This window comes from Myripristis murdjan, chromosome 7 (genome assembly GCF_902150065.1).
Source record: "Myripristis murdjan chromosome 7, fMyrMur1.1, whole genome shotgun sequence".
NCBI classification, from domain to species: Eukaryota; Metazoa; Chordata; class Actinopteri; order Holocentriformes; family Holocentridae; genus Myripristis; species Myripristis murdjan.
The window spans coordinates 23,971,051-23,992,768 of NC_043986.1; the positions used below are offsets into that span (position 1 = coordinate 23,971,051).

Sequence of the window (21,718 nt, forward strand, 5' to 3'; positions counted from 1 at the left end):
TAGCCATAAAGACTAATTTTCATCTGCAGTCCCTGGCAAGTTGATGGCTTATAAAAAACATTAAAAGAAAACATACAAAAGCACATACACACAAACAAATAGTAAAACTATGCAAAAATTAGCAGGTAACAAGCGGCCATTAGCACATAAAAGCGCATTAAAGCAGAAATATAGACCCTGGCACCTAGTAATCAAACATTCACAGCACAGGGCGAAACACACACGCTTGTAGCATAGCAACACACAACACACAACACACACAGCCGGGTGTGAACATGTAAGTGGAGTCATACACTTCCATATCAGATTACATATAGGGCAACTGACCAAATTATATCAGACAGTCGATATGTCAACACATCACAATCGACTGTTCAGTAACTGCTGTTTTCTAGATTTGGAGAAAGAGTGAGAGATGTGATGCTCCTTAGTTCTGTGGGGAGAGCCTTCCAAGAATGTACTGCTCGATAGGAAAAGGCTGACTGCCCAAAGGTACTTTTTCTATGTTTTTTTTTTCTTCTTCTTTTTTGCAATCCCCTCTGGTAACAGCTCTGGTAGAAGAGTTTTGATTTTGTTGAATGAATTCACTGAGTGGAGGGGGAGCCAGACCATGAAAGACTTTATACACAAGTAAAATGTCTGCAAATTGGAGCATGTTTTCCCAGCTTAAGAAATCATATTTACTTCAAAGCTGACAGTGATGTATTTGACATTTTATCCAGTGTTTTCAAAGCCTGCTTATAAAGTGTTTCTACTGATGTTACTGTGGTCTTACATGTCTGTGTCCATCTAGTAAGGCCATCTAGTAAGTTCTGAATGTGAGTTGTAAATCCATTATTATGCCTCTATATTTAAACTCATGCACTACAGATACAGTGTTCCCTGTTACTATAACATCTGGGTCTGGATCTCTGTTTACACTCTGAAAAAACACATGTACAGTTTTGGTGGAAATGCGGTGTAAACATAAGTTTGTTTGCCAATTAGACATATTGACCATTGAAGCAGATAGTTCTTCTGCAGTTTGCTTCTTGTTTTTAGCATTTAGATATACCACTGTATCCTCAATGCACATTTGACAAGTGACCAAATTTCAGTTAGGTCATTAATATACAAACTAAATAACAGAGGACCCAAATTTGAACCTTGAGGTACACCAACATAATTATCAACCACAAAACATTAGGTGAAAAATTAAACTTTGATAGCCTGGTAATTATAAGCTCATGATTAACTGTATCAAAATCTTTCTTTAAATCAAGGAATCCAGTCCCTACCACACCACCCTTGTTCCATTTAGCCTTGATATTTTCCAGAAGAAAACAATTTGCAGTTTCAGTGGAATGATGTTTCCGATACCCTAAAATCGCACAGGATGCAATGAGAAGGAAGCAGTATTCAAATGTGACATCATCTCATAATTTATAATAATTGAAACAACTTAACTAATCCCTGTCTATGCTTATTCTCATTTGTCCAGGTCATAGGCAATTCAAGGAAATTGAATCAGGTCAATTGGAATTAATTATACGAATAACATTATAACTAAGTCCAGTTGACCTGATTCAATTTCCTTCAGATTTATGAATCCCTCTAGGGGCAATTGCATGGAGCAGTATCTGCTCAGGGACACATTTGTCTGCAATTTTTCATATTGCTAGAAGGATGCTGATGGGTCTGTAGTTACTAATGACCATTTGTTCACCTGATTTGAACACTGGTGTAATTTTTGCAGTTTTACAAAAAGAACTTCATTACTACTTCATTAAACGACAATAATGACAAATTAGTTAGTATTAGTATTTAGAGGAGTTACATAATAAACAGATCCAGGGAAATTCGGCGTCAGGGTTTTTGTGGAATCAACTAAACATGCATTAAATGTTTACGCTTTACTTTATGGGTCACATCATGGGTCACATTTCCCTCTCGCTATATTTAGTTCTAATGCTATTAGATTTCCAATTTTCATGTTCCACCTTATTCTTGAGAGCATGGTACCTTTGTTTGGTGAATGAGCATATATGTTTTTTATATAACCATGGTAAATAATGTCTTTAGCCTGGTTTGAGTTTCACTTTCCTCATAAAACTGTATAGTTGTATGACATTCAGCCATGAAAGAATACTTATCCATAACTTTATTTACAGGGTGCTCATTCCAGCTCTTTTCTGTGATTGCATTTTCAAGATTGGTTACCTGTGACTGTTAGGGATTTTATACTGTTCTGGCTTCTTATAGGCTGATAGAGTTAATCTCCTCTAGGTGAACTTTCTGAATCACACTGTAAGATAATCCTGTAACCAAACTGCAAGATTTTTGGTCTATTAGTGAACGCCAAATCAATAAGCATATCTGAGGAACTAGTCATCCTAGTCGGCCCTTCAGTAAACTGCTGAAAGTCAAATTGCTTGTTATTCATTTTAGCTTTTTTTCCTTTTTTGCTTTAACACAATTTAAATTAAAATCTCATGATAAAGGGATCTCATTGTGAGTATCAAATTCTTTAAGAAGGGTATTCAGTTTCTCATAAAGCATATTTTTTGCAGATGGTGGTCCATTAATTCCAATCATAGTGAATGACGTTTGGGCTAAGTAAATTTGAAACCAATACATTCCAAGTCATTAACGCACAGCCATTGAATTTGCTCACAGCTCACACTGCCCTTGACATAAAATAGGACACCCCCGCCCGAACATCAGTTTTGTCTTGTCTAAATGTATTATAGCTGTGCACTTTCAATATGTCAGCAGGGGAGTTTGTGTGTAATCAAGTCTCTGATAAGCATAAGAAGTCCAAATCTGATTCATATAGAAGAAGCTGTAGTTTACTTTTGGGAGTAGCGCTTTGAATATTCAAACATCTGCCTACTAACCCGCTTGATTTAGCCCGAGAGTGCCACAGGATGCGAGCCTGGTTCACAGCTCTGAGAGGTTTAAAGCCGCAGTACTTCACAACTGCAGGATTTTCGTTTTGACTTGTTATAATGCAGAGTTTATCCTTTGTGCATGATTACTTAAGGTGGCACATTGCATGGCAAAGATTATTGTTGGTGATGTAGTTATTGGTACTGAATCAGCTGAAAACCTGTAGTCACAGGTTAGCTACGCAGATAATAAATGAGTCTGGAGCTGTGAGAAGTGCAAAATGGCATTTCACTAAGCTGTGTAGCACAGAGAAATGCAGCTACTTTCTCATTTACGCCAGTTGGCCTTGTCCACTTGAAAACCATGAGGGTGTAATAACAGCAGCTTTCTGTCCTGGTTATTTATCCTTCTACAGTATTTTATAAGACCAGTAGACTCATAAAGAAACACATTCACGTCTCAGGTAAGGCTGGTGGATAAAACTATCTTGATAATTTTCATGATAAAATCTTCCACGATGATATGAGATTTATTTTCAATACACTGTAGTTATGTTTGAGTCTATTTCCCTCTACTACACCAACAGTGAATCATAAAGCAGAGAAACCAACAAGTGCTACGAGTGCTAGCTGTATGTTTCTGGCCTGTCCCCCACTCACAACAACTCAGGATGACCAACTGCATGAAGTAGCCTAACGTTACTCAGCAAAAAATGAGCAGCTGCAGGAGTGAAACTGAAACCGGGGAAACTGCCGTCAAAGATGAAGAAATTGTGTCTGCTTTTTTCAGCCATAAACACATACAAAAAGAAATCAAAGCAATACAAAGACATAACCAGTGCTAAGATATGCCTAAAGCCATGTTGGTCCTGTTGAATGTCACTTATAAACCATAATTAATGCCATCTGGTTTCTGTAGGTTCTTTCCTAAGGAGAATACTCCATTAATTGTAAACTAATTATTATTACTATTATACGTTTATATTGTGATAATTATCTTAACTGATCAATATTTTTTAAAAAAACACACATACGCTAAAATCTGTGTGCATAACGTCAAGAAAGACTCTTACAGCAGAAACCTTTCTTATATTTATAGTCGTGAAACCAAATAAGTGAAATATTCTGTGAGATAATTCCCCACATCTCCTATGTAGTTTCACTTGTTTGGGGACTTTTCCCAAAACAAGTGTCTTTAAAAAAAGCAGAATAAGGCCAAAAACTTCTAGAATAAGGAATATGGAATATGGAATATCAATATGGGATTTCAATAAAGTGTTCAAGAAATACCAGAAAATTCTTTATTTGCGCTGGAGATGCATTTTAACAGTCCCATAAAATCGAACAGACAACGACAGCAACAATATAAACCATAAGCAACCTCTGAGGTGCGGCTCCACAGTCCACGGTGCAGGCTAAAGCGACTTTATGATTTCTTTGATGAACCCGATGCTTGATTTGTTTGATTTTCACTTTGAAATGCGCAACAACCCAAAGGAACGCAATGCTGAGAGCACAACATTGATGTGGCACTAGACACACCTCCCCTTTGCGGAATGACTCAGTATTTTACGGGACGGCTAGTAATCTTCGGGTTGCATGATGTAAGTTTTTGGCAATAATTATACATCATTTTATGATATTCTGCACAAAATGCCCAGATTTCGTGGTGGACAGCCCTGACTATGGTAGGGGGAACACTGTCATCTGGAAAATAACTTTGATTGATGTTATTTTTTTTATAAACTGAAGCAATGGGGGACATGAAGGGCTTAGAGTGGATTCTAATGGAGACACAGAGGAAGGCAGACAAGACAGAAGGAGGATGGTGCAGATGTGAACAGACCAGGCCCCATCTGGAGGGGTCAGAGGGCAACAAGCAGAGCGTAGACACACAGGAGAGACTTGGGTGCCCAAGGCTGCGGTGACTACTCACAAGGAATGGTGCGCAGGTACAGGTTGTCCCTGATCACCTGCTGGAGCTTATGGTCCAGAGAGCCCTTCTGAAACTGCAGGCTGAGGTAGTGACGCAGATCAGTATTCAACACCTTACCTAGAGGAGAGGAGAGGAGAGGAGAGAAGAGAAGAAATCTGGGTCAATCTAACTTTAAAATTACATAGGAGGGCAACTACATGACACTCATTTACAACACTCTGTCAGACACTCCAGAAAATTAAAAGCAGAGAATTTAAAGTAAAGTGTGGATTTGCAACCAAGTAACAAGTGCTTTCACAACCCTCTGACAGATGTACACAGCAAGTCCCCAATCAAAAGGTGGGTATACAGCTTGAAAGCTCAACTTAAAAGCCCGTGCTGGGATGACAATCATTGTACCTGAGTAGACTGGGTACCGAGTAGGAACCCCTGGAGATATATGGCAGATTGAGGCTGTCACATCTGATAAAACATTCATTGTATCCCTCCACTGACTATCCAGATGTAAGCATGACGGCGAAGACGAGGAGGAAGTCAGCAGAGTGTGCGCCTCTCTCTATACCCTCCACAGCAACAGTAGTTAAGGCAAAGTCAGAGGAAGGAGTGTGGGGGCTGAGCAGTCATCTTCAAGGGAAGGGAAATTTCCTCAGAGCGACAGAACGTCACAGAGGGGAGAGTGAAAGGGGGGGAGTGAAGAGAGAGGGAGAGAGAGAGAGAGAGAGAGAAAGAGAATTCCCTTGTGCCTGCTCATGCTCCTTCCTCTGTGAGCTGTGCAGACTCCAGCTGTTACTGTTTTGAAGCTGATCTGGAGCGTGAGCCTCTTTGTCAGGGTGGGGCGTGGGGGGTTGTGCTTTGAAAATGGCTTCAGTTACACTCTTGATATCAATAACCACCGCCTTCAAAGCCCCCTGGCAGGGGGCAGAGGGCCTGCTTTCTTGCCTCACCTTCGCCAAATGACTGAGGCAGCGCATGGATACCAGGGCTGTGCTGCTAACTGGACAAAATATCGTGTTGCGGTTGTTTTGATAGATATGACAGCTGTGATAGCATCCTTACTGTATGATTTCAAAGTCTAGCTTTGTCTTTTAAATCCGCAGCATCTTTCTGAGAGATTTGAAGCAGCTCTGTGCTGACAGAATGTGTGTCTACCATTAGACTTCCTACTAATGATCACTGTGCTGCAGTGTACAGCAATTTTTAGCTTGTGTGCCAGACATTTTTCATTTCACTACTTCAAAGGCCTGACAAAGTGAAACTTATAAGAATTAAAAAAAAAAAAAAAAAAACAATGTGGAAAATGCAATTAGTGTAGATGTTGCTAATAGATGCATTTGATTGCATTTCATACTTCAGCTGTCCTCAAACTTTCTGCAAACATATGGGCAGACACACGCACACACACACACACACATTCAAATGTGCACACACACACACATACAATACTCCATCGGAGCGGCTGAGTTCAAATTAGAAGAAATCAATTGCACAAAAAAAAGTGAATAAGAAATAACCTTATTGGTTAGTCACAAAGTGAAATATTCCCACAGTGAAAGCAATGAAACATTTCAAAGTGGAGAGGATCCCACGCTTCCCACATCCAACAGAAATTCAACTCTGAAAGTTGAACAGCAATTTTGACGGCATCTATTTTCAGCGGGAAATCTTGGGGGATAGGCTTGGCAGCTGAAAGCACATGGTAAATAAAAAAAAAAATTACCCTGTCGGGAACCGCCGCCCACCTAATTCAAAAATTATTTTAAATTAAATGAAGTCCTCTGATTCATCCCCCATGGAGATAAAAAGGATCGCCACTGAGATTGAAGATTAGCAGCATTCCATTGGCTGGCTGAGCTGTATGCTAATCCACCCCCTTCTCAACTGCCAAAAAGTGTTGTACAACATAGATTTGATGAGAGCATTGTAAGCTTCTTCAATATGCATACTTATTGGTTGCTCAAAACAACTCATGTGTTTTAAGCCGTTTCTCTGCAGCCACAAAATGAGCTAAAAAATGGGAGCAGATTTGGAGTTTCTATGCCTGAAGCCACTTTAAGAGTGCCTGCTCCTATAGTTAAGTTGAAACAGTTCAGTAACTTCAGCATGGCAGAGATACAACTGAGGGCCAGGGCCAAGAGAAACATGGCTCCCCGTTATGTAACTCTATAGACTTATTACTGGCACAATGAATGTGAGGAATTTAGGTCAAGGAAACAAAAGCTGGGTCTGGCCACGCATTACAACTCACAAACCACAAGCCTGTGGTCCATGTTCCCAGAAGCTATGAGACATAAAAACCCCAAATTCTAACACACACACACACACACACACACACACACACACACACACACACACACTAACAGGGTATATATCCCTCCCCTCTGAGGGCAGCTTAGTTCCCATGTTGGAGCGCATGGGGAGGGGATAGGGGGATACTGCCTCAACCGGGGCTTCCATCCTGCTTGGGAATTCTGTCCCGCATGGGAATACTCTGCCGGCTCCATTTCCACACCCATTATCCTCTCTGGAAAGACCAGCAGGGTTCAGCTATGGACAATGGATGGTGCTAATTGTCATCACAGGATTCCTGCAACTAAGGCCACATACCCCACTGGGTCAACACAATCTTGCTCTCTCGCACACATGCACTCACATCACCTCCCCTATCCCGAGCAAACTCCTGCTCAAGTGTTTTCGAAGACAGGGCAGTCTTTGTGGCCTGGCTGTCAGGTAGCGTTAGCGCTCTACATCATATCTCCAGAGAGAGCGAGAGAGAAAAAAGCGGCGGGGTGGTGGTGGTGGCGGTAGTGGTGGTGGTGGGGGGGTAACTCCGGCCCTTCAGCCTCCCGCTAGGTTACAAGGCAGCGCATCATTGGCTTGCCAGGGTGGTGGTGCGAGGCATGCAAGACACAATGGATGCCTTTGTGCCTTGTCATCTGCCTATTACAGAAACTCTCTCACAGAGGGCTGCGGGGGAGTGGCGGGGCAGTTCAGGGACAGAGAATCATTAAAAAAACAGAGAGAGTGAGGAACAAAGGGTGTCGGGGGGGAGGGGTTGATGATGATGATGATGCATGGGAACTCACATGGTAACGCGTCACACTTCTCAGTCACCATTCCATCACTCTCTACACAGCCTCTCTCCTGACTGTCGCTGCGTCCCTCAGTGTGGACATTCATCAGCCCGGGACTCCACACACCTTTCTCTGAGATCGCATCCTGAATAGCAATTTCTGCCCTCCTTTTGTTTTTTTTCTCCCTTCGTCCTCTCCCAGCCACTTAACCTTTGGTCAGCTCCCACGGCTCCGGCCTCAGCTCTCAACCATTGGATCTGTTTACCTGTCGCTGCCCCCCCCCCTTACTCCTGTTCCTTCCTCGCCAGTTAGATCAGCAAACACAGACCAAACTGCTGGCTCTGTTTAATTCTGCTATTAGTTTTCAGGTGTGCAGGCATACACTGAAAAAGAAACAAAGGAGGAGAGGAGAGAAGGGGAGCTTCAAAGGACTGATATCTAAGGCCCTGCTTACGTCAATAATGGAAGACCTACAGAATAAAAACATATGGATATGTATCTAATACAACGCTCCCCCATCACCCCTATGCTCTCACACAGAGACCAAAACAGGTGCTGCTGCCCATCATCCTTTCCCAGTCCCGCAGGATTTATACATTTTAGTATAACTGCCAAGTGAGCATGAGAGACTGCACGGAGCAGAGGTCCTTCCCTGCTCCCAGCTCACCATCTGTCATTCTCTATCACTGATGTCAAAACTATTTAAGTGCTTTCTAAAAGTCTTTCATTGAGAGACAGGCTGCTTTTTTTTTTTTTTTTTTTTTTTTTTTTTTGGTCCACAGGCTAGGGAAGAACTTGAGTCCTGCTGCCATCATGAGAGACACAGAACACCAAGACCTCAAGCTTTTTTGGTGACAAGCTACACTGAACGTCCAGAACAGACAAGACGTATTTCATGTTTCTGCCAGAACATAAAAGAACAAAAAGAGCCTCTGAACATGGCCAAATGTACATTAACTCGGTGGAAAAAAAGCTAGATTTAGCCACTGATACGATGAAGTGAGCACCCTTTTGACTCAACTGATAAAAAAAAAAACATGGAATAAGCATATCATTTGATGGTTGAGTCTACATGGTTGTCATCATGGATTAATTTAGCGATGCATTACAGGCTTCTTCCATGTTTTTCCAATTGAGTCTAAATGCTTCAACTGACCTTTGGGAGGTTTCATAGTGTGCCTGTAATGGAACCAATAAACCTTTTGGAAAATAAGGTAGAAAGCTAAATACGGTGTGCATAGTTAAGGTGGTTCATAACTTATTTACCAAAAACACTTGCACTCAATCTCAAACTGCACCGGAGCTCACTTCTAACCCTGTGGGCCTCATCTCAACGGGAGGGAAACAATTGACTAGATCCATCAAAGTCAAGAGATTCTTACAGTAGGCATCCATTTAACGGGCATCTAAATTACAGTGGCGCAACCCTCTCCTTAATGAGCGCGGGAGCAATGCGGAGATGTCACCAGTATCCGGTGTCAGTTGGCATCTAATGAGGACATCCTATGACAGTGGTCTGGCCATGGAAAGGAGAAGAAAGGCTCTGCCATCTGCTAATTACCACCTTGTGAGCTCTATCTGGCACTTGAGGCAGCAGAATGCACTGCCTCATTCTGTGCCTGACAGACAGAATCAACAGCTTATTGGCATCTAAGCGATACCCAGTATCTTCACTTTCCCCTCAAAATGGCAGGGAGACAAACAACATGAACAATTCTGGCATGACTGGTGTGCGAATTGTTTTCTCTCCAGAGAGCGGCAGACAAAGACAGGCAGGCATCTGGGTCCAACTCTATGCAATCTTATTCTCAAGAACCCTGCTAATGTTTACCGAATGTGATAGCAGAGGAACTACAACGCCCGCAAAACCCCTCGACTCAAAAATGGCTGTTGTAAGAGGTGTGGAGAGTTTTTCCTGTCTGAGACAAGCTCTGTTGCTCTTATTGCTGCTGCCGCTTCAGCTGAGAGCTGTAATTGGCCAGCAAAGTGGAGTCTGTGTGGAGTCAATTAGTCGCTGCAGAGGAGCAAATGGGCCCTGGAGATTAATTTTGTAGATGGAGGTAGGGTTTGGGATGAAAAATGGTACATGAAGGAAATCAATGCCCCCAATTGCCCTTTTCTCCCTGCAGGTTGGATACATTCCTCTAGAAATCCAATTAGTGGGCCAGTATCTCTATGAAGGGTCAGTCTGCACCAGCTAGGTGTTATGGTTATGAAATGGTCAGGTTGGCGACCTCTTGGCGACAACATCCACTTCAAGAGCGTGGAGATCTATCTCTCTTTTATTGACGATATTGATAAGTCTGGCGGTCAAGGGAAATTCTATGGCCGAATGTTCCCTCAAAAGCTATAACATCTACTCTCCAATTAATCTCTGCTGTATTGCTATGCATTGAAACCTAGGTCTTCAATAACTTTAAATCAAAAGTAAATGTTTAATTACAGAATTCATAAGCCATAGTATCAACGAGGCTGTGCCATCAGAAAAAGTGCCGTATCACAGAAAGGGATGTGGCCCTAGAGTAGGAAGGGAGTCTTTCCCTCTCCATTTTGAGTTTGCTGATCAGCAAGGGCAATGACTTTAGCCCTGCAACCTTGGCAGAATAGCTTGATCAACCCTTTTAGCAGATAATGGAAAGGATTGGTTTTGCTAACGCATTGCGTGCAGGCTTAATGTTGCAGGCTTATTATAGTCAATGTGATAATCATCAGCGCACTTGGCAATAAACACAGATGGTGTCCCAAAGTACTCAGCATCCAGAAATATATTCCTGGCTGCGGATGGCTTGCCCGCTATTGTTGGCTGACTGTACTAAATACCCATTAGTTACATGTTTGAGATAAAACTGGCTCGGTGCTCTTGCTATCTGGGCTCATTTACTGGTACACTTCTGTTTAGCTGATACTTGCAGGAGACAAGAGTAGTAGGTGTGTAGACAATCTAACACATTGAGAGCAGCCAGCCTGTGTGTAGGTGGGCATGATGGATTATTGCTTAAGAAGTCTGAGGCTACATTAACTCAAGGTAGCCCGCTCTCACCGGTCACTGAGTAATTGCATGAGGCAAAAGTATCAAGCCATCTTTTTTTTTTTTTTTTCCCGGACAGTGAGAGGTGACCTCGAAATTGTCCTTTCTAATCCGATTGTGCCTTTGAGGAAGACATTTAACAAAAGACGAAATGAAGCTGAGAGTGAATCTCCCTTGTCTCTCCCTTTGCAGATCCTTGGACGGGGCAGGGAGGGGTGAAAGAACAGTCACAGGCACCCTGCGGTCATCCTGAGCGGGCAGGGCCTTCTCCCCTCTCTTGTCCACCTTGCGTGATGTGGAGCAGCATGACAGACCGTGACATTAGCCGCTCCTCCAGCCGGCACCGGCGTCCACCCACCTCCCTGGGCACCGCTCTGCCCTGCAGCCTGTCTGGTCCCGTGTCACTCAGGGGATACAATCATGGACACAGAGTTAGGGGTTCACTTCCCACCGGGGCTACCCATAAAAGATAAATATGGGGATCTGCCAGGGCTGATTTTTGGCATACTATGTTACGTCTATCTACCTGTTCATCTGTTGAATCCGGCACTACCTGTAGGCTGGCATGCCACTGTGTGCAGGCTGCCTTTCAGCGCACGGCATGGGAAGAAACTAACAAGCAGCACCAAGAAAAACAAGGTCAATACAGCATGGCAGCCTGTAATGAGCCATGGAGACCTCTGTTGTCCACCACCGCCGAGGGCATCGCTCAAGCATGCACTTCCAGACTCAGGACCAGGCGGGTTGATGGGAAGCGAAGGGCAAGAGACAGAGGGGGGTGCAGGGTGTGTGTGTGTGTGTGTGTGTGTGAGGGGGCACGGGGAGGGTAGGAGATGGGACAAGGCAGAGAACAAGATTTTTAATGAGGGATCTTTAGGTTTATTCTCCTGACTTTTTAACTCCCTTTCATCTCCGGGTTCCAATCTCCCGGCGGCTCCGGTCCTCTCCATAATGCATCACTCTAACACTCTAACAGCGAGGTTTAAGCCCCTTGTGACGCACAGAGCCGAGATAAAATGGCTACATAATGCAAACACAGTGTAGCAGCAGACAGGAGTGGAGGTGTAGGGTCATTTCTCTGTGTGTGTGTGTGTGTGTGTGTGTCGTTCAGCCTCCTCGCTCCATTGTTCGCCTGCCTCTGTTGTGCGGACACCGCCTGGATGTGATGTAAAGACAAGAGGCTCCCTGCTATACTCATCAAAGGCCTGCTGCTGTTTGCCATCCTTGTGGTTTGAAACCCCGTCTCCCTCTTTCTATTTGCACACAAAAACGCACACACTCGCCGTGCACATGAAAACACACACGCGCTCACATTGACACATGTTGAATCACATGTACACGCACGCACGGGCACAATAACTTGCTTGGAGAGCGAGGGAGAGGGAAACAGAGAGATCAAAGACTGGAACAATCTTTTCCCCCCCATCTCCATTATCTGTGATAAGAGTGATCTTTACATCCCACTTCTTATGAAGAGGGAGACAAAGCGCTGCAGCGGCATCAGAGAGAGGGAACAAAACAACAGAGGGACAGGAAGGAAGAGTTCAATCAGCGATGGAGTTGAGGGAAGGGAATATGGAGACAGATCGGAGAATTAAGTCAGCGCACCTAAGAGATGGGCACAGATGCATTACACCTCCGATCATTTACTGGTGTGACAAAACAGCAGCGATTCTTTATTTCCTAGAGGCAAGTGGGAACGGAGAACAGTGGTAGGAGAAACTGTTTTCCTAAAACTGTATGATCCATTGAAAAAGAGATGCACAGCGACACGGGGGAGGCGACGAGGAGGCACTAGGAAAGGCTACAGTTTGATTTCTTACTAACGGAACGCTCCGGAACAGTAATAGCTTCCCCAGCTCTGTGGATTATGGTTTTGCAGAGCAAGAAAAGTGTGATGCGCTCTTAGCCTCAATAACTTGGGCTGTCACTGACAATATGCTGCCCGATGCATCAGGGAAACCCCAGGGGATGACAAAAGGACTCTCTCTCTTTCCCTTTTTCCTTCCTCTCTCTCTCTCTCTCTCTATCTCACGCAAATACACACACACACAAACCCTGCTGTAATGCTTTCGCCCACAGAGGACGCTAAAGGGTCTGAAAACGCACCCCGGTGGCAGTGATATCGCAGGCCGCCAACGTCATGCGACGGCGACAACACAGAATAACAATATTTTTCTGGTGTGAAATGTCTCGTGAGAGATTTCATTACGGGGGACAGGCCTTGACCGAGGCATTCACAGCCTGTGAAGAGATACAGAACGCCCGGTTATGCGGCTTTTTGCTTCTGTATGTGTTTGTGTTTGTGTGCACTTGTAGGTGTGAGCAGAGAAAGGCCTTGCCTCAAAGGCCTTGGGTGGTCAGTGGTGTTGCAGGCACGTGTGCTAAGAATGTGCACAACCAAGCAGAAGGCATTGTATTGGAAAGCACAGCCAGAGGAGCAGCATGACTCACACACACATGCTCAAATGCCATCACACTGGCATGGGTGCATACACAAGGGCAATATTTGCATTTGTGTGTGAATGAATCACTACATCCAGGCAATGAACACACTGAAGGCCTTGACAATATTAGTATAATATTAGTGTCCAGAGACTAGATAACGTCTGGGATCTTGAATATTTTAACCAACATGGATGTGATGGGGCATAAGTATTATCTTTTCCTACAGTACAGGGATGCAATTTCCAAAATTCACTTGAAAATTTGCAAAATTTGCCAGTGGAACAAGGGAAAATTCACTTGAAACAAGTGAAAATTGTCTAAAAACAAGTTATTTCTTAGGTGATCATGTCTTATTTTAAGTGTAATGAGATATTTTGACTAGAAATAAGACATTTTGACTTGAAATAAGACAAATATTCTTGGTAAGATTTTGAGTTTTTGCAGTGTGGGTGTAAATACCTTATGAAAGCACTGATAGACCTCCTTACTATATCATCACAATATTGATATCAAGCCATTTTTTTCAAAGAAATTGTGATATTCATCCATATTACGCAGCACTGCACTGACATGGAAATGTGTGCATTTTCTCAGCTGTATGTAACATCTAGGGAACATATACATCAGTACCAAGTCAATACCAGCATTTTGAAAATGATAAAAACTGATAATACTATCAGTAGTATCGACACAACTCGTACCTCCCTCTGTAACTCAGTGCTTTTATTCTAATGTAGCCTTCGCTTGTGTGTTTAAATACTGAAACACTCAATGCTGAATTCATACTTACAGGACTGCAAGTCAAAATGAGAGAACATAATCATACTAATCATACTAATTGTATCTGTTATCATAACATTTCATACAGTTTTTCTAATTTGAAATTAGTATTTTACGGAGCTGCTTTGTTTTCCACTTATGGTAAGGGTCAATGTTGCGCTTGTAACTATGCGTTCTTAGCTTAATGTGGCCTATATGTTTAAATAATAGAAGCATATCAAGTTTCTGTGTACCTGTGTTGCATCAGATATTGAGAATAGTGCAGCAATCAACACAGTGTGTATGGAAATTCATTTTATAATTCTATAATTCATTCTATAAAAAATATGTTTCAACAGAACCTAAAGGCATGTGCTCAGTAACAACTTTTATATCCTCTGCTGGTAAGAATTCACCAGAAGCGACCCTCTGCTGGTCCTGGGTGGTGATTCGTGGCTGACTCTCATCCTGCAGTAGCCGTTTTCCCCACTTCCTCCAAATCCGGTATTGCTGGTCGGTGTGGCTAATGAGCAATTTCAGGTCCAGAGAACGATGAGTCCACTCTTTCTGTCACACACACATGCACGCACACGGACACCAGCACTAGCTTGTCCATCTCCAGGAAGTCAGGTCGGGATGGGGTGCGTGCAGAGAAACCACTCTCCTACATTACATCCATCCATCATGTGCAGAAGCCTCAGGCTCCAGCACAGGGCACGCTCCTGTCCTATCACTGAAATGAGTTAGCTGGCTGGACTTCAGTCATTTTAGCCCCCTGTCCACCTCACATCACTCTCACTGATATGTGTGTATGTGTGTGTGTGTGTGTGTGTGTGTGTGTGTGTGTGTGAGCGGGATGGTGACATGAATTCTATGCATGTATGTGTGGACACATGCACAAAGGGAGGGGTGTATGTTTTGCTTAGTGGAGCCTACGGACATTGCTCAGCCACTGGACACTGACATTTAGTCCGTGATTTATCTGTTTCTCTTTGATGGCACACGCAAGGGGCTGCTCAATAAGCCGGGCAGAAGCCCAGTGAGCAGAGGCCGGGCAGATCAGTCACTCACAGCAGATGAAAAGGCTTTAGCAGCCAGATGCCAGAGAGGAGAGACGGAAAGAATCAGAGGAAAAACCTCCTTTACAACCGCTGAATGTCAACCGAATGTTTACCTCGCGCCGCTTTCGGGGCTTCCTCTGAAGATTGAAATCTGTATTCTTCCGATCGCGCACGGCAGACGTTGGCTGTGTTTAATAAATAATCCTTCCACATGACCGATGGACTGACGGATGAGGCTGGGGGAGTGAACTGGAGCGGATCGAAACGAACATCTGTGCGCTCGCTGATGTTATGAGATGGGTAGAGTTGGAGTGAGTCAGCCAACACCCTCCCTGTAAACACTGCAGAGTGTTTGGATGGATCACAGCGTGCATGTGCCTGTCTGTCTGTCAGCGTGTGTGTGTGTGTGTGTGTGCAGGTACGTGCGCGCCGGGGAGGCAATTTACATGCAAACACACAAGTCTTAAAACCTATTCCCGACTGGGTACTTTGCAGCAGAGAGAGAGAGAGAGAAGGGAAGGCGGTGTCGATTTGTTGTCAGGAAACCACACGGATTTTCTAGCTCGGCGGTCAAATATTTCACAATAATCCGGCCAACTACCGCATATCTTTATTAGCATCTTGAAAATATAATAGCTTTCTGTCAACAGTGTGAGCAGTGTGTACAGAGAGCGTGGCGGTAATGACGCCCGAGCTGAGTGGTGGTGAGTCACGGTGTTGTGCTGCTCGGGGACTGAGCCGGGCGGCCAGTCAGAGCTGATCTAATAGGGGCGAGTCCTCTCCCTGTTGGTCTCTGGGTCGTTGTTATTGGTATGATGTCAGAGAGATAGCTTGGTGGAGCTCCTCTGACGCTGATTCGTTCCATGTGTGACGCTTCCCGACTAGTTGAGTTTTGGCCAACACGCTCCGAGGACGGGTCACCGTGAAAAGTGGCGGGTCAGTTCAATCACGGCTGAGGAATGTGGCACGAGGTCAACCCGGATCTCTGAGCACACACACACACACACACACACACACACACACACACACACACACATGCATAGAGATATTCCTTCAGAAACTGCTTCATCCAAAAACTGCTTGCGGATATAATCACCCCTGACCACAAAAACACTGACTCACTTACTGATAATTATCAGGTTATTTTGCAGCAGATGCTCTTCTGATCCGCTAAACGGAGAGGCGCACCGTGCTCCGCAACACAGGCAAATTAAGAAAATATGATAATACACAAAACACATGGGTGCGCACGAGGAGAAGCAGAGGCGTGAAGAGGGGAGCAGGGTGAGACGCTTGTTTTGTGCAGGCTCAAAATTACTCACTCGATGCTGCAAGGGGGGGGTGAGTGTATCTCCATGTGTGCGTTTGCATTTGTGCCCATGTTTTGGCCACCCTCCCCACACACACACACACACACACACACACACACAGATGGAGGAAACCATAGAAGCAGAGCCACGAGACTTGGAGGAGCGCTGCGGTGCATTCGGGAGGGAAGAGTTTCTCTTTTGTGCTCTCCTCACACACTCCTCGAGGCTCCTTTGACAGCTGAAAGCCTCGCCGTCTCTTAGTGTTGGAGGAGAAGTGTGTGTGTTTCGCCCCGCAACAAAACAGCTCTACTCTTATGTGTCAAATGGCGTGATGACACAAAAAAAAGAGAGAGAGAAAAGTTTGCGGTAAGACAGAGGAGGGAGCGTGACGGCCTCGAGTGGCTTCTACGTGCACGAAATTGAGATGTCGGAGCGGATCTCAGCCTCCCTCTGAAGCGAGTGGTTTTGCGGTGATTACAATGAAAACGTGTCACTCTGCAGCCTTTGAACACACCGAAAGTTATTGTAGTGCCGACTCTATGCGTGTTTCATCTTCATGTTCGGTTATTATTCACAGCTTACAAGGTAGAAAAGGCTGCAAAATGGCAGCAAAGACTTTGGTTTTTCAAAGTTTAATGATTCCATCTGTGAGCGAGAGGAAGAGGCACACAAACAGCGACTTACTGCCGTGCCACCTGAGAGTGGGAGAGCGGCGACTGCATGGCATTTGGAAGATTTTTTTTTTTTTTTTTGTCTCGACTTAACAAGAAAAGCTTAAAACAATGGCACTGTCTACAAATGTCACGCTGTGCTGGGCTGTGTTGTCGTTCATAAAAAAAAAAGAAGAATATTTCATACTGTTTTATAAGAGGATGCTGCTAATAAGGGCATTACATGGTGTACTGTAGGTGTGTGTGTGTGTGTGTGTGAGAGAGAGAGAGAATCTTACATAATCAGAGCGAGGGATCATTATCCTGTATCACAGTCACATGGATGCACACATACACTCACAAACACACAAAGCAACATGAAGTTGCACGTACACACACACACACACACATACACACACACACACAGGAGGATGAACAGATTAAGGGCATGAATCCCCAGGTGAGGAGAATCCATTAGGCTTAATTACTCAAACCGGACACCCCTTTATTGGACCGCGCGTCCCGGCGAGAGTGAGAGAAAGAGGACGCCAGCCATTCGGAAGACAATGATAAATTTAATTAACTGTGAGATACAACTGCGGAGAAATTCATACCGCTCAGCACAATAATCCGCTTTCCCTGAGAATATTTCGGAACAGGATTATCAATGGGAGAGGGAGCAGAGGAGCTGGCGGGGAGGATGAGAATGGGGCTCCGTGGCGGGGCAGCTGTCAGGGGGTGCTGGGAGTTCCCATTAGCAGGTAGCACCGCACCTAGAGGGGCTCCACGCGGGGGTAGAGGTCTCACCTGAGATGGGATTAGGCTGGACTGGGAGCTCATCAGCGATGACAAAAAAAGGAAACAGCAGCTCTCAACAATGTCACCATCGACACAGAGTTGGAACTAAACGGCTTTTGAACACAGAGAGAGAAAAAAAAAAAAAGACTTTTGTTCCCATTTTCCAAGAAATCTGTAACACATCCGTCAAATCACATCAGCTCAGTCCCGGCTTCTCTCCACTGGATCTTTGTTCAGTTTAGAATTGATTTGAAGATCCTACTGATCACCTATAAAGCTACGCCTGGGTCTGGCCCCGAGGGACACGATAGAAATGTTGACCCCATGTGAGAAAGCCGAGGCTTAAATCTAAAGGTGACCGTGCTTTTGCCATCAGGACCCCTCGGATTTGGAGTGGAGCAGCTAAGACTCACAAAATCAGCAGCTTCTTTTAAATCACTTTACACACTGGCCTTGATGTTATGTCATCTTTTTATTTCATCTTATTTATTTAATTATTATTGCTTTTATTCTTGTAGTTGTAGTTATTTATTTTTTTATTTAATTGTATATTTTTTCCTGTCTTTTTATCTCTTTTACCATCTTTATCTTTCAATATTCTTCTGTCTTCCTCTCTGCTGTGTTTTGCATCTTTCGTTTTCCGGTTGTAAACTTATCTTGATTTTTACCTTAATTTTGTCTTCCTTCTGTTTGGCCTCTCTGTACAGATCCCTGTTTGTTATTTTGCTTTGTGAGCATTCTGCTTTTGCTGTGTCTGTCAAAGCTCTTTGTAAACTCTGCGTTTAAAGGTGCTATATAGATAAAGCTTATTATTGTTGTTGCTCTTATCACTGACAATGTCTAGAAATGTTCAGGCGGTGGGGAATGGGTGGGTGGGCGGGGGGGTGCTGTGTTGCGGTTAATGAAAAAGAATATTTCATCATGATTCAGCAACAGCAACCTCACTATTATCAATTACTAGACTTGAAGAATTGAATAGCATAGATTAGAATTACTTGGAAAGGAATAATAAAAAAAAACATTTCACATTCTTAGCTCCAACTACAGGGTTCAATCTCCTTGACAAAGACCATTAAGCACTAGACCACCACTGCCTGGCTGAAATATCCCTTCATGCATTTACAGTGATCAGTTGTAAAATAATCATAGAGATTACACTGCACCGCTGTAAAAATAGCCGGTCTGAACCATAATTCTGTCAATCACAGCCAACCATTATCAAAGCGTGCTGCCTCAGGGGTCGCCGCTATATTACTGTCTCCTGGTGTGAGAGAAGAGCCTGTCAGGAAGCAGGCGTTAAGAATCTATTAGGTCCAATGGAGAGACAGCATGCTGTTGCGGTGCAACCCCTGATTTTCAATTACAATAGCAGATTAATAGCAATCAGCACACCCAGGTGGTGCCTGTGATTAGCTAAGCTACAGAAGCATGCATAATGACATCTGTTCCACTCCACACCTCGTTCTCGCTCGCCCTGGTTAACATGCTGCAGGTAGCAAGGGAGGTAGGGGAGGAGGCGGGGAAAGGGGCATCTTGGCTCTAGAAAATGCTTATCAAGAAAAAAATTAGCCCTAATTTGTGAGACACGGGGTCAGGCTATGATGTCTGAAACATTACTGCTCCTGTCATTTGAGCAGCGTCGACGGTGAAAATTAATAGAGAAAAGGGATTACAGAGGAAATTTGACCGTGAGTCTCTCGGGGCCAAACTATTTGGGCCTAATATCCTAAATGGCAGAGAAGAATCTGGCCTTAGCAGAGCCAGTTGAGGCGCCCTGCCACCGTGTATGTGCAGAAATCCAAGTTTTGCCTTGTCGTGACATTGTGCCATTTACAGTAATTATGAAGCTGGCCTGAACCCATGCCAGTGATGACTCTTTGTTTAAAATGTTTCTTTCAAACTGGACAGAAGTTAAATGCTCTTGGACAATTTCCTTAATAGACAGGGAGGGGAAGCTGAGCACAGGCACTAACTCAAAGGAATAAATACATATTCAATTAGCCATTAAAAGTGGTGAAGAAAATGCCATTTTGCAACAGGCCAGCATTCATCATGTCGCCCGGCTAAGATTGGGGCATCAGTCATTGTTACATTGGAGACTTTTACCTAATTGTCTCCTGTGTGTCCTCAGGGCTGCTGTGACTTAGCTGGCCATCTCTAGATCAAATACATGCAAAACTCAGAGATAATGAAACCGTATGAGGGCTGGCAGGGTGTAAGGCAGGGCTGTCATCCTGCCATGAAAGATACAGAGCCAGCTGAGGAGGAGTGGAGCTCCGCATCATGTACAGTTTACAGAAATAATAAGGCACGCGGAGATTAGCAACTGTCTCACTGTCACATTTCGCTTGGAACAGCAATAAACACAATCTGAATCAACATAAAAAGGACCAAAGATTCTATTTTTTCCATGTTTGATTTATTGTGTAAGCATTCGCTGTTCAGGCTGGAAAAGTATATAAACCTGTGAGATGATGAAATCTATGAAAGGGGGTAATCCGAATGTGATGATGATTCGGAATTGGGTTAGAGGTGCCGTCCCTAATCCAAAAAAAAAAAAAAAAAAAAAAAAAAAAAATCATCTGGTTATCAACAGAGTCAACAGTTATCTTCAACATAAAAAAAAAAATGTTGATATGAGAAATGGCCCAATCAAAGAGAGTTCAGTCAACTTGTTGTTTGAGCTCATGAGGATGAAAAGCACCACAAAAGCATCTATAAGGACCTGAGCCTCCATCAGCTGACTGTCAGGAAGATAAATAGTGTAAAAGGAAGGAATTCAGAACCATCCTTCCGAGGAGTGGGTGTTCGGCAAAGATCACTTTAAGAGTGGTGCACAAATCTCATCAAAGTGACAAGGAACTCTATGGAAACAGCTACGGCTATGCAGGCCTCTCTTGCACGTGGTAATGTCTGTTTCCAAGGGTGCACCTTTAGGAAGGTCAGAGCAGCGTTAACCACTCTGAAGACCAGCTGGATGCTCCATAACACAAGTAGGATAAGGTTCTCCTGAACAAATGAGACACGAGTTGAACTTTCTGGTAAAAAGACACATTGTTCTGCTTGGAGGAATCTATACCAAGACATCACCCCGATCATACGGCATGATGGAAGGAACATCATGGTTTGGGGCTGCTTACAGTAAGTCAGACAAGAAAAATGTCTTTGAAAAGTCCACGATGATATGCTCAATAAGACACAAAAGCAGTGACTTCTCCTCTACTGGGCATGTGTGTGCGCTCCTGACCCATGACCTATCTGACATTTCTACCGTTTACAGAGGCGGTGTCATAGCTGCATTAGTCCATGTAAGCAAATAACTGAATTTAACTTAAATGCATGCATGGAGCACCAGCAGGATGTCAAAATCAAGACAGCAAATGGACCGAGGCAAGCGAGACTTCTTTGCCTGGACAGTCAAGCGGAGTTGCTTTGAAGAGTAACACGTACAAGTACATGCTGGATGTTGGCTGCTGCATCAATGTAATCACACGGCATTATTAATTCTCTGTTTTCCCCCGTGCACACTACTACGCTAGACCGGTGTATGTTTTTTGGTGAATGAATGATGTTTGAGTGAACGAAAGGCCAAAATGGAGACCAAAAAAAAAAAAAAAAAAAAAAGATATGCGTCTCAATTTGCCCAGTGAGGGAACAATCAATTCCAAACGCTGTCCGAAAAGTCCACAGCAGAATATCAAGTTACGCATTTGTGATTTGAAATACATCAGAGGATGGGTCACACACTGTTACAATGACCCTAAGCGCAGAAAAAAAAAATCTTCAGTGC

The 21,718-nt window shown here is 43.8% G+C and overlaps 1 protein-coding gene across 5 annotated transcripts in view; it reads right to left on the reverse strand.

Annotated features, from left to right (window-relative positions):
* magi3a (membrane associated guanylate kinase, WW and PDZ domain containing 3a) overlaps window positions 1–21,718 on the reverse strand; it is a 118,327-nt gene that overhangs the window by 45,445 nt on the left and 51,164 nt on the right. For all 5 annotated transcript variants that reach the window (XM_030055241.1, XM_030055240.1, XM_030055244.1 and 2 more), the window contains one exon: window positions 4,804–4,920. In XM_030055241.1, the coding sequence (XP_029911101.1) occupies window positions 4,804–4,920 (117 nt within the window). The remainder of the gene's footprint in view (window positions 1–4,803; window positions 4,921–21,718) is intronic.